The sequence below is a fragment of the Symphodus melops genome (assembly GCF_947650265.1).
Source record: "Symphodus melops genome assembly, chromosome: 20".
NCBI lineage: Eukaryota > Metazoa > Chordata > Actinopteri > Labriformes > Labridae > Symphodus > Symphodus melops.
In genome coordinates, this window is record NC_136710.1 from 3,408,919 (window position 1) to 3,422,551 (window position 13,633).

At 37.6% G+C, this 13,633-nt stretch overlaps 2 protein-coding genes across 2 annotated transcripts in view; one reads left to right on the forward strand and one right to left on the reverse strand.

Moving 5' to 3' along the window:
* The first annotated feature begins 583 nt into the window (after positions 1–583).
* mrpl48 (mitochondrial ribosomal protein L48) lies at positions 584–5,115 on the forward strand. The gene is made up of 8 exons (XM_079370810.1): positions 584–741; positions 1,085–1,137; positions 1,447–1,478; positions 1,576–1,655; positions 2,499–2,668; positions 2,791–2,893; positions 2,992–3,081; positions 3,227–5,115. The coding sequence occupies exons 1-8, from the start codon at positions 721–723 to the stop codon at positions 3,302–3,304; spliced, it is 627 nt and encodes a 208-aa protein (XP_079226936.1). The 5' UTR covers positions 584–720; the 3' UTR covers positions 3,305–5,115.
* Positions 5,116–10,027: 4,912 nt separating this feature from the next.
* The window catches only part of pea15 (proliferation and apoptosis adaptor protein 15), a 36,949-nt gene continuing 33,343 nt past the window's right edge, over positions 10,028–13,633 (reverse strand). The window contains exons 2-4 of the mRNA XM_079370811.1: positions 12,174–12,348; positions 11,880–12,035; positions 10,028–11,218 (exon numbers count right to left, since the gene is read on the reverse strand). Coding sequence (XP_079226937.1) covers positions 11,154–11,218; positions 11,880–12,035; positions 12,174–12,345 — 393 coding nt within the window. The 5' untranslated portion in view covers positions 12,346–12,348 and the 3' untranslated portion in view covers positions 10,028–11,153. The remainder of the gene's footprint in view (positions 11,219–11,879; positions 12,036–12,173; positions 12,349–13,633) is intronic.

Sequence of the window (13,633 nt, forward strand, 5' to 3'; positions counted from 1 at the left end):
TAAAACAAAGGCTTTTATTTTGAAGCGACAACCTGAACCCAACAAAATCCCTGACTGAGAGGAACATCAGTCCCAACTTCTCTCCCCTTGAACTCACACTGAAGCCAGGGGGCTCCTCATTATTTCACCAGAGCTGGAACGCAACAACCACAACATACAGCTGTAATATTTACGGTCTAATATATATATATTTTTTTAATTAAATCTTTATTAAACATTTCTTATATGAGTACAAATGTAATAATAATAATAATAATAATATGCTTTATTTGTATAGCACCTTTCATACAGGTATGCAGCTCAAAGTGATTTCCAGCAAAACAAGACATTCAATTAGCATAAAACGTAAAAAATAAAAGCACCAAAAAAAATTAATACGGGTGTATTATTATTTTCCGGGTGTATTCCTGCCTTTGTGTTGCCTACATGGTTTCCTGTCACACCAGGCTTAAATAAATGCGAATATTGAAACCACAGAAATTAAATATTGTTAAAAACAGAATGAAGGGAAAAGCCCCCGGAACCTTCTTCCTTTTCAACAAGAGACTTCATATACGACGGAGGGATTTTCCGTGAACACATCCGGGTCAGTCGCAGCAGTCCGGCAGCAGACATGCATGTGTTTTGATATTTTCAAATCATTTTTTTTTTGTGGAGCAAACTTACAGCCTCACGGTCGTGGATATAGTTGGTGTATAAAGACGGAGAGGCTGTCACGTGATGAATCCTGTCTTTCGAAAGGTAAACGAGTCAGTTCTGTTGTTTTCTTTTACAGAGGTCACACAGCACACACAGTTTTTATCTGCACACAGGGTTACTCAAATGTTTGACTTCTTTAAAAATGCATCAAAAAAACAATTAAAAAGAACCAGTAACTTCAAGATGTAAGTCTGCATAAACTGTATGTATCATGCACACAGTGCATATGAAGATGGACATGTTATTGCACACTTGGTCCCATTATTACAATGCAAATCAAATAATAAAAATATAAATACAGAGGGAACATGTAACCACAATATTAATAAACCTTAATCATGCTTTAAAGACAGAAGCTGAGTTCATCCTGTTTATTTCTCCTCAGTTGCAGGTGTCTGTCTCACAGCAGGCAGTACATCAGGTGCTCACATTATGCAGGTAAGGCCTAACAGTCATACATATATCATATATTAACCTGTTAAATGGTTATTTTTTGCTGTGAATTTGAAGTCTTTTTTTTATTTCTGCTTGTATTAGATTTTTTTATGTTGCTCATGATAACATTACAACAACACAGTCTCTACTATGATGACAGAGGCGAGACGATCCTTCCCTGGAGGAGTTTCAGTAAAGTCAAAGTGTGATGCCTCATGTTCACTGAGCCTTTTTTTTTTTTTTAAATGTGATTTCTCTTTTTCTCTCTTTAACTCTGTTTCTGACTGACGCCTGCTCGGTTGTATTTAAAAGGGCCCCAGCGTGTATCCAGCGTCCTGTTTGGGGTAAGTGATTAAGACTATTTCCTTCTACATGTTCACTTGTTTCTTTCGGCGTTCATAAACACAATATTTATGTGAAATCTTTTTCCTTCGTCTGCAGATTCTGTCAACAAAAGAGAATACAAATCCATGCCAACGCATGGGATCGGTCGGTGGAGACATTTTATACCCAAAGAACCGGTAAGACTCTTTTCAGCTGCACAGCCCCTTAAAGGAGCAATATGTAACTCTGACACTTAGTGTTAACAACGGAGTACTGCAGTCTATATTCAAAACACAACAGGGAGAGCTGTCTCCCCCCGGAGCCATGAAAGCATCTCCAATATTGATCCTAGTTTCTGCTCGTGGTGCTTATGAGAAACATTTAGAGACTTTTTAGGTTGGGGACAATCATTGATATCTGAACCAATTGCTTCTATCTGGGTATGTCTTAAAACCTCCCACCCTCTCTGGTCCAGACAAATCCAGACCATTCAGGACCAGAATCTAAAGTTAAGAGGAGGACATGCCAACTGCATGCATATATATATATATGATTTCATTCAGCAGATATCTGACATGTTGGTTCTTTTAAAGAGCTGTAGGTGTCAGGAAGAAGACTTGTTAAGAAGTCAGTTTTAAAAAGCAGTCTTACATTTAATAACCGATCGCCTTTTTCACTTTAAGTTAGTTGGATTTTTAATTTTTTTTTTTTTTTTTTAACATTGACGCTTTAAATGATGGATTTTGCATCCGTCTCAAGCATGAAAATTACAGTGTTAACACATCTTTATAAAACATGGCTGAGAAAAAGATGGAGAAGCTACCATTAAGTCAGTAAACCGTCGATCAAAAATGTGAGATGAGTATATCTGGTTATATGTCACACGTCTGGTTCAAAGATGTGATCTGTTAAAGACTATTTAAATGAAAGGTTAGACGCTTGTTTGTCAGTGTTACGTCGCTGTAGGAGCGTTTTCTCAAAGCGCCCTCTGCTGGATATGAAATGTTTTACAAGTGTGTTTTTTCTCTCTTTGTTTTCAGCCAAGGAAAAAGAAAGACAAACACCAGATGAAGCCGATCCTGGCGGCGACAAACACCGCGTTCGGTTCTCTGAGTGTCCGAGTGTCGGGTCATGACATGACGCTGGTGGAACATTACGCGCAGTACATCCACAACCTCTGCAACCGACTCGGCGTCAAAGTGGCAGAAAGGTGAGGACGCTTCAAATGAGCTCACCTTATGTGCCAGTTTTCCATCTTTGCACTCGAGGTGAAAACGTCACTGAGGAGACGTCCTCTTTACGGTCTTCACGGTGGGGTTTTTATTCCTGCAGTTACGCTTTGCCGACCAGGACCACAGAGGTCATGCTGATGCAGGAGCAAGGCACCAAGATGTTCGTCGAGGCCGTTCTAAAAACTCACCTGAGAGTCGTTCAGGTATCCCTCTAACTCCACTGCTGCATGCGCTGTGTTTTTCCCCTTTCTGCAGGATCTGAGTTGACTGTGATGGGTTTTTTTTTCTTCTGTTTGTGTAGTTGAGCAGTCTAAACGCCACGCTGTGCCCGATTTTCATGGGCGTTATTCTCAAAAACCAACCGGAAGGAGTTAAACTCTCTGTGAAGGAGGTGAGTCAGCATTTAACGTCATTATCGCGTTAAGTCTGGGAAGCTCCTTCCTACAGGCTTCAGCGAATATACTTCTGAATTTAAAACAAAAAGTCTTTATTTTAATGTAACACCTATTTAATGGTCTCTCTGTCTTTCCTCGCAGCACACGGAGGCTGACTTCCACGCACGTTTCAAGGGTCGTCCAGAGCTCGAGGGACTCATGGCTCAGATAAACCAATAGGCTCTTCAGACATTCAAAGTTATTTTGTGTATTTATTCTCCAGCATTCTTCCTTTGAATGCGTTTAAAGGTTGTACCACACATTTCCGATCGCTGCATACTTCACGTTCAAACTCTGCATTGTGACGCCTTTAAGCTTAAACATTGTCTCGTTGGCCTTTGAAGCTGGAAACAAGTCTGTAATAAAGAATTTATATCCCAAACTGAGTCTACTCTCTATTCCAAGAGCTACCAATAAATGCAAACAAGGCTTTAAAAATGTCTATAAATGTGTTTCTAGTGTGGTAAACAATGCAAAGAAATTCACATGGTCTTTATAAATGTAGCTCAGCATTCAGTCTTTCTGGAAAAAAGTAACTCCAGGCACACAGCATAGGTTAGCAAATATATTTTAATATATAATATTTATATTCATTTTAGCACAATGACAAAATGGCATCTTTTCAGTTCAGTCCCATTTAAATCATGACAAAAGCCACACCTTTTATATTGGTTTGAATAATACCTTATTTCGTATTTAGTTGCAGTCATTGTTAAATCAATCCTCAAGTACTTCTCGCCCCATGAGAGGAAAACTTAAGCTAACATTTCTAACAGCGTTTGAGCCCATGGCGTCCAACATGGTTGTGTTGTGAACTGAAAATCGTAAAAAATAAAAACACTCTCCAAAACCTGTTCAGTTATGCTGTCACTGTCGATGAAAAGGATCGATTCATTGTCTCAAACCTAATTCAACTGTTCGCTCCCTTTTGACGGGGATGAATTTGAATGATTAAACGTGTATATAAGCGTTAAGCTAGCTTCTGAAAAGTACACATTTTAATTGGAAATACATGTAATGAAAATCTGCAACTCAGAGGTCATTGTTCCTAAGAGTTGATCAGTCGATTCATGAAGATACCAGCATAATTAGTAAAAAATAAAAACTTAATTAGCCTTTTTCAAGTGCTATCTGAGACTTTCGTGTATCCTCTTAAACTTCGCCCGGCTGAGTCAAATTGGAGGATGCCTCTAAAACATAAAACCTGACTCCCAAGAATGTTTTTATTCAGCCTCACATTAAAACTCCTCATTTAAAGATAAGCGCAGCAAACACAACACTTCAAAAAAGCTTGTACTGCAAAACGCACAGGTCAAGAATCACTGATCTAGCCACAAACATTAACGTGACTTCATCAAATTAAGATTGTTCAACACAAACACGATGAGAAATTACTAAACATCAAGCATGGCATGATTTCAAGTCCATCCACCCCAGCAGTTTGCAACTGAATCAAGTTGGCAAGTTTGGTGCTTTTTTATGTGCATTAAATGTAAACTTTATTATTCAAAATTAATATTTTTTTTTGTTATGTGCAGCTCTCGGGAGAGTTAAGTAGGTGTGGTTGAGAAGCTTGTGCATAATATTCAGGAAAGCCTAACTTAAGGTGACAGACAATTCCTTTGAGGCTGAGGTTGCAAAGAAAACATAACGAGATAGCTGCACAACTTCACGCCATAAAACCGAGCAGACATTCAGCATTCCCAACATCAACACGCTCTGCTACCATTAAGCACATCTCACAGTTGTACAACATTCCTGTGCAAGACTCGCCACATTCAAAATGAAACTACCTAAATGCAGATACAATAGACAGGTATCCCAAATTCTGAACCTACAGCACATATTCCTGTCTTTTCACGCCTCTACATTTCATCTGTAAGAGCTTCAACTTAACTACTCACATTACTTGACCCAGCACTGATACTCCCACCTCCTATCACATCATCCACCCAACCTTTTCCAAATTACTAATACCTTACAAAAAAGAATTCTGTAACAAGGGGCATGTTAATGAAAATACACTATGTATAAAACTGACTTTATTTAACTAATGGTACAGTAATGATTTAAGGGATTTCAACTCCATTGGTTTGGATTTTTTTTCTCTATTGGTGCCAAATTAACCAAGAATAGGTCTCTGTTAGCTAGCATGCTCAACAACCGCAACCTAATTTAGCCAGTTGGCTCAAGCAGGCGCAAGAACATCGCCAAAGTTAATGTTTTTAAAAACTAACTAGAATCTGCTACTGTAAGAGAAACAGTTCAAAGAGTCAAATAACAACTGTTTTTCTTTATCTTAACCAAGAAACATGCAATCTACCAAAGCAAGCTAGCTAACTAGTTTAGCTAGGTTGTACGGCAGTATTAGCTAGAAACAGATTAGTGATTACAAACTTTATTTTTAGACTTTTGGCTATCGAGGCAATGCTAAGCTAATTAGAATTATACTCTGTTGATTGGCTTTGTTTACAGTTACAAATAATTGGTTCTATTGGCATTCTTTTGCTTTAGCTAATGTGAGCTAACTGGCTAAATTCAATAACAAGTTGTTATTTTTCTGTAAGTAGAATGATAATTCTAAAGATGTGTCAAAAGTAACTGCTGTCTGTAAGTCATGGATGAACATCTTCTTGCATTTTCTACAAGCACTTCGCTTAATGCTTTAAGACCATACTGATGCATTAAAGTTTCTACCCTTTGTGCATTATGCCAGTAAAAAAACATCTCTAACAAACAAAATGTCAGATTCTGATTTTGCGACTGCTTTCATCTTTTGTCATGATTTGGAAACTCTGAATAAAATCATTTTACAGGCAGTGACCACGACACATCTGATCAAATACAACACGGTAAAACATATGTTACATATCCGTAAATACAATGAAATGAATATAATTTTTTTTTTTTTAATAAACCATCACTTGAAGCCGAAACAGCCAAAAATAAAATAAAAGAATAACATGAGTTATAAAAGTGTTGATGCATGGATGCTTGATATTGGATAAGCAACACATTTATATCCCCCAAGGTTTGTTTCCAGTTAGCTAAAACAAAATCAGGACATGTAAAATCAACAATTCTATAAGCATTGAATAAATTAATCAATTTCAAAACAAACACGGTGATATATATTCAAAATACATATTTACAATCAAATAAAAGGAAAATAAAACAGACTTTTCTAAAGGGAAACTGATACTCTGGATGAATTTGAATCGACTGTTAGCATGACTTACATGATGTTTACCTTAACACAATAGCTGTTTTTTATTTTTATGTGTTACTTATACTCAGGTATTCACTTTGAATAAACATATTTTAGAAGGTTTATTCTTTTGCAGCATTTCATATGGTTGATATGTACTTGGTACATGGAAATCCAAATTTGACATCATTTGTGGCTGATATGTTGATATATTATGTGCCAATTGGCTACAGAGTAAACGCTAAGCAATGCCAAATACAACATCTGTTTGGTGATGAATTACTGATTGGGGTTGATAATAAATGAGAAGGAAACCGGAAGTAGATGTGAAAAAACAAAATGCGAAAGGGCACAGCTGCATTTCGATGTCGACAGAAATCCTTACACTCCAGTGAATAAGCTGCTAACCAAGAGCATCTAGGCCATCATACAGATGTTTTTTTTTTCTTTTTTCTCGATGCATATTGATTTTTTGGATAAAGTAGCGACTGACAAACTACCACAAAGTTGCTAACAGGACTCGATTGCCTACTAAAATTCTGAGAGCGAGGGGGAAAAAAAGTCACTTGGTCACATACATCTAAATTCACAGGATACGATTCAAATAGCACTTTAAATAAAAAGAAAATAAAACAATACAAAAAAAAAAGATACAATCACCCAAATCCTCCCTTTCTGATATTTCGTAAAATGATGAAAACTCATGCTAACATCTGGAAAAGAAAAACCATTTTAGTTTGTTAATTACCAAACGTCTTCAATAGAAATCTACAGTCATGGCCGATGTTCACATACATTTTAATGCTGGGAAAGACCATTACCCAAAGGTCATAGCAGTACATATAGCCGCCTCCCTCCGCACAACTTAATACTCTTAACTTCAGCTCTGGAATAAATACAGTGGTCTCATTTTGTTTTCAACAGACTCGAGCTACAGGAGGGCAGCAACCGCTTCTCTTGGGGTCCGGCCTAGCAAGGGCTTCTCTGGACGCTGAAGGAGAGTCCACCCAGAAAAACTTAAACGCTGTTATCAATTAAAAATCTGGAACGAATCGATACCTGGTGTGAAAGAAACATTGGCTTTCTCATTAGTTTAGTACAATTTTACGGTTTTAATGTTTCCCAATTTAACTAAGGCTCTTAAGGCTGATTTTGAGGATTTTTCTACCCATTTGTTTTTTCGTTTTAAACACACTGTGTTTAAAACTAGCCCTTTCTTTTTTTAACGTGAGGAACACAATTCAACGGTTTATGTGTTACAAAAAAAATTAACTAAAGTCAGACTTGGACTCACTAAGTTCATGGGCCGCACTTAGGCAAACAGGTGATTTGGGCTAAATGCTAATGTAAATAATCTTAAGATTAGCATTGTGTAGCTAATAATTGGACTAATAAAAATGTCCCAATGAAGGTGCGTTTGTGATTTTCCCTTAGTTAATTGCACTAGAAAAGGAGTCTCTTCATCATCAGAATTTCTGCTCTGGTGACCAAGAATATATACACCAAACTTCATGGCATTAAATCAAACAGTTGTTAAGATCAAGCCTGGCAAAAGTAGTGGTCCAAGTGACCAGCAGTCCATTGCTATTAGATAAACCAATGGACTTAAAAGTGTTCTCTGTTCCATAGCAGTGTTTAAGTACTTATGGGTGGACTATTCCTTTAACAGTAGTATAAAAAGCTTGATGTAGCCGAGATTACCTTGATGTTTTATGCAAAGAAACACGTCCACTGTTTGTAAACTTTGAAATGTCCCTGTGTAATTGCAGGCATTAAAGGTCTATTGAATGTTTTCCTGAAGACTTTGCTTGCAAAACAGTAGAATGGGAATTGTACAGTATAGTTGGTCTAACAATTTTCCCCCTCTATTTTTTTTAATTTTATTTCCTGACACTTGCAAATTCCTCCTACCAAGTGCCCACTAACCCTGAATATCAGTCATGCAGATTCAACACAAGAATCTTGTAAAAACACCCTGCGGTTATGATGAAAGAGTTTTTTTTTTTTAGATTAAGTGATTTGTTGGGAGGATATGTTACAGTGCATTTTTTTTTTCCTACAAACATAAATGCATAGGATACAAATCAGTCCAACACTACAATTTACGTCAAGCAATACAAAAGAAAAGAACAAAAACAGATCACAGAATCTGTTAACGAAATAAAAAAAAGTCTTGGTCATTGGCACTGGGGTTGGATTGTGCAAGGAGGGGGAAGGGAGGCAGCAGGACGAGGGGAAATGAATCAGTCATACACTGATAGATTTTTACGATGTTGTCAATTTTTGATCCTACAGCGTTAATCACACCAAAAATGGGGGGCAATAGACCCACAGACATTCTGTACACGCCAACATCGAAGTCCTTAGCAAATTCCGTAATAAAAGAAGCATCCCTCCCTTTAAAAGTGGGAGTTTTGATTAACTTGGCGGTTGTGTGTGTGCATCTGTCTCTGCTTCACACATAGTTTGTCACAGTTTGGAAAAATTTCGGGGTAAACAAAAAGTCTGCTAAGGCTTCAGCGCAGAGCATAAAGAGACACAGTGTTCAAATAGCGGTTATTATAGTTTAGTTTCAACAGTCTTGCTAGCTTTTTATGTTGGTGCATGGTGGGAATGGAAAAGTTGGCGGGTTATTAGCCGCTGAGTTTATTACAGATATTTGTTATAATCTGTTGTATTTACAATTTATTGAAGGACATGTTTTATCACCTCATGCCAAGTACTCTGTCTCATATTTTCCTATTTCTGATACTTTTATTTGCGTCAACTCCAACTTACTAAGTTTGTCCTCTTTCCAAGCTGGTCAGTTTTTTTCTGTAACCAAATAAAATGGAAACAAAGGGGTTAAAAAAAAGCTTAGTGTCTCTTTATGTGTTACGTAACAAGACATTTTACACACTAAATATATATCCAATATGCTTTTTTTCCAAAATACACTTTAAAATTCTTTAATATAATCCATAGTAGATGCTCAATATGCGTTTTGGCATATCTATCCGTCACAGACACAAAGTAGTTTCAGATTAGATAAAATTGAGGGAAAAATCAGACATGGTGAAACTGAACGTATCGTGGAAATTTGCAGTTAGAGCCGCAGGTCGAAATTTTACTTATGCTAAATTTTCCTTTAATATATTATTTGTTTATTTACATCTCCAGTCAACTTATATCAGACTTTAGAAATATTGTCTATAACTTTTCCATCAAAATAGCTTCTCTCAATAACTCTTGCTACGACTCATAAGCTGAAGGCAAATATTGGCTTTAATCAAACTAAACTTTAAATATCTTCCCCTAAAATATCAGGCTTTTTCATTTGGCTCTTGAACATGATATAATCATCTGCATATGAGTAAAGGGAATGCTGAAAGAAGCTTGAGCTGAGGAACACTAAATGTCCTCACATTTAAGTTGGGCTTCAGGTTTTGTTTCAAATAAGGCTCCATGCTAATGTAGCCAAACGAGGCGATATTGTGATAATTTGATAACTGTAGTACTGTAATTAACAATGCACTCATTTTAGCCAGGTAGATAATTAAGCAAATTGTTTTACTTGCATTATTTGCTGAGAATTTGATGAGAAGATAGACACTGTTTGTATGCTAAAAATCAAAGCGTTAGCTTAGCCTTCTATCTTAGCTTTGCACAAAGGCTGTAAATGATATAGCCTTATTCCGTCTAAAAGTATAAATCGCCTTCTGTAACTTTTTAAACACAACACAAATTACTATATGTAATTTATACACATTAAAAATCAAAGTATAAAAAAACAAGGCTAGCTAGCTAGCTGTTCCACCTGTTTCCCGTTCAACTACGACTACAAGCTATGCTAATCAGCCAGCTCATGACTTTAGTTTTCTCTTCGACAGACATGACCTTTGTATCTATCTTCTCATCTTTCATAAGTTATACAAATTTATTTAAGCTCTTTTTTCTGGGTTTATTTTAAGCTAAATTTAATTATATAGGCTATCTTTTCCAACAACAACTACCTTCTGTCACCTTAGCTTAAGACCTTAGCTTGTTAAAACACATCAGTCATAGGTGTGAGATTTAAAATAGTTTCACTCATGATTAACTTTAGATGAAGATGTCTCAATTGAGTTTACTGTCTGTAAGTTTTTGAGCTTTTAGACTAATTTTCTCAATAAAATTGAATGACTTATTCATATTAAGCATTGCTAAATTGTTCTAGTCATATGTAGATTTGTACATACATGGTTAAATAGTTTTCATTGTTAACTAGCAGCTTTCTCACATTTTCTTGAAAAATCGAACATTGCCACTTCAGTTTGAAGATAAGTTTTGAAGGCAGGGTTCGTCTTCTACATGGGCAATTGTTTTTTTTTACTTCATGGTGTTTGTTTGAAAAATACAACACACACACACACACACACACACACACACACACACACACACTCAGATGAAAACAGCATCACAGATTGAACAGTGTCTACAGATTACACTCATTCATAACTGACCCGCTCAGCTTTTGAATCGAGGGAGGGTCCACTTTGGCTCTCTCCTCACACACAAACACTATCGCTCCTTCTCCGGATTTCTTCTTCTTCTACTGTCTCTCCCCCCGCAGGTTCCCGTCTCCTCTTGTCTCGGAAAGAGACAGCTTCGCTACTATCTGATTGGTTGATTTGTAGGTGGTATTTTCCATGGTTTTGTGGCTGGATGTGTTTGTGTCTGTGCGTGTGTGAAGTAAGTGTGAGGCCAGGGAGTGAAGGGTTGGTCAGAAACGGTCGGTCGGTTGATTGAAGTGCCAGGAGTGAAGCAATCAAGGTGCAAAGATTAGGGCTGGGTGTTGTGACCTCACACTTTTTTAGGGGGAGGGGCCAACTTGATGATCTCATCTTCAGACGGCTGGCGAATGATGTCTTAGAGGGAAGAGGTTCAGAAAAGAGGAACAAAAGAGAGATATAAGAAAAGGCCTTTTTTCATCTTGTTTATTCCATTACTGTGAACAAAGTAAGCATTATTTTTAAACATGTTGCACAAAAATTCAGCAGAAATCGAGACTATGTTTGAGTATATGCTCTGTCAGTTTACATGTAATGTAATTAATTGCGATTGACTCATTAATAAAGAGCTCTAAAGAAAATTATCATAAAACAAGTTGTAAAAAAAGTCAAATATCATTGATGAGACAAAAAAAAAACAAAGATCCGAGCTCCTAACGTCTCCTAACTGAACTGAACCAAGCAGCCTTTTTTATATTTATTTTGTCATAGAGGAAATTAAGTGTTTTTTATTATTTGGCGGTTGCAATTGTGTTTGTGTCTGGCTGCGGGCTAAATTTCCACAGAGAATTCACAAAGCAACAAAACAAGAGTAATAACCCAATAACGGCAGCAAACGACAGGCTGGGTGAGGAGGAAATATAACTCTTTATTGTAACATGACCCTTCTTCGAAATCTGTTTCAGTCTTTATTTAAACTTCTATCCAATAACGGCAGACTCACATTCTTATGAGGCAGTAATTTAAATAAAAATAAATAGTCTGATTCTAACATGAATCTCCTTTCTCAGTGTGTTACCTTTGTATTTCTTGGCTGAGGGGATGCGTGTGAGCTTGGTGTCGATCTCGTCGTCCTCAGAGATCTTCAGCACGGTGGTGCGGTATTCGATCACCCTCGTCAGCAGGTCCGGTCGCCGTGAAATCTCAAAGATGTGCTCGATGTACGACAGATTATCTGCAGTGAGGAGTTTTATTAGTAGGAATGTTCTTTGAAAACAAGATTTATTTTTTTTACTAAATTGAAGCCCAGGCTGATCATTGACTCATTCAATTGAAGAAGATGAAGCTTTGGACTGAAGGTGTGATCACTCACCTTGGGCCAGCTTGTCGTTCTTCTCCAGGTAGCTGAACCACTCCTTGGACGAGGTGATGTTGTTGCTCTGGTCCTCGGGGATGTCCTCCTTGCAGGCCGACTTGAGCTGCTCCAAGTCTTCGTTGGTGATGTTGTCAGAGAGGTCGCTGAGCAGAGAGCTGTACTCCGCCATGGTCTGAACAAACACAGAGAGAGAGAGGAGGAAACGGTTTAGACGTCTTCTTTCAAATGATGCCAAACGTAAAAACCCTAAAAAAAAACAGTTATTCAGAGCGAAAAACTGAAAGAAGAGGGGTTGAAGAAATGAGAGTGAACATATCCTAATGCTTTTTAACGTCTCGGTGTGCAAACAGCCCACCTACTTCCCAGACTCCAGAGTGGAAAACAGTTTGGGAATCTTTGCTAATGACAAAAGCATACGATCAGAGGGGAACGGAGAGGAAAAATAACCAAATATATCCGACACAATAAAGATCCTCTTTTGTTTTCATCAGACGGCTGAAAGAGGAGAATCAGCGCAGACGTCTTGTATCTTCTGTTTTACACATCCCCAATAGAGGATCTTTGCAGACATGCAGGGGCGATTCAAGAGTCTGTTGGGGCCCGAGGCAAAAACCCACTGAGGGGCCCTTCAACCAACGTTCAGCGGAGCAATGAAAGTGAATGCTGTCAGATAGGGCCCTTTTAGGGAGGTTTCCGACTGTCATTGCAAAATTTGGCACATTTTGGGTCGCTGTTTTAGTTCAAAGTTTGTCAGCCCTCTGGGGCCCCCTTTTGGTCTGGGGCCCCAAGCAGTGGCCTATTAAAAAGCAGACATGGACATGTTAGTGTTCAGGTTTTGTTTTGCACAAGGATACCAAGTCACACACATTCATACTGAATACAGGACTACATGATTATTTAGTTTTCTTATTAACAGAAATTTCCCCCAAAAAAGACATAAAGAATCAACACTGAAGAGTTTTTTCTTTTCATGCTTAAGGTCTTGCCCATCAATCCAAAGCTTGCCATAGACTTCTACTGTTGTCCTGAAACAATTAAGAGAGTGGTGACTCGAGGTGTCGTTTATTATGAATTAATCCGACATAAATAAACCTTCCTATCACTTTAAATTCTTGCAGAAACGATGAATGAGGTATTAATCCGCCGCTAAAAGTAGTCCCCCAGCAAAAGCACTATGTCCCTGCTTGATGTTATGTTTTGTTTAAGGCACAACGGAGAACTGTTTGGGGGAAATAAGTTTGTCTTTTTAAATTAAATATATGCATTCTGACATGACAGAACAACAAATGTGTTTACTCCACATCAGCAGGAAGTTTGTGGACATTTATCAACAATTCACACGATATGGTGAGATTGTTCTCTGTCTCCCTCTAGTGGTCGGATTGAGGAAGATGCATGTCTGGATCACAGATGTTTTATTCTGAGGGTTGAGTGTTTTTAAGATTCAAAAACTGAAG

What these genes read in the sequence shown, in the direction of transcription:
- mrpl48 (XM_079370810.1), top strand. Translation starts at nt 721, where the DNA reads ATGAATCCTGTCTTTCGAAAG. An exon ending in TGAATCCTGTCTTTCGAAAG is followed by an intron (nt 742 to 1,084) that starts GTAAACGAGTCA and finishes ATTTCTCCTCAG; the next exon opens with TTGCAGGTGTCTGTCTCACA. An exon ending in TATCCAGCGTCCTGTTTGGG is followed by an intron (nt 1,479 to 1,575) that starts GTAAGTGATTAA and finishes CTTCGTCTGCAG; the next exon opens with ATTCTGTCAACAAAAGAGAA.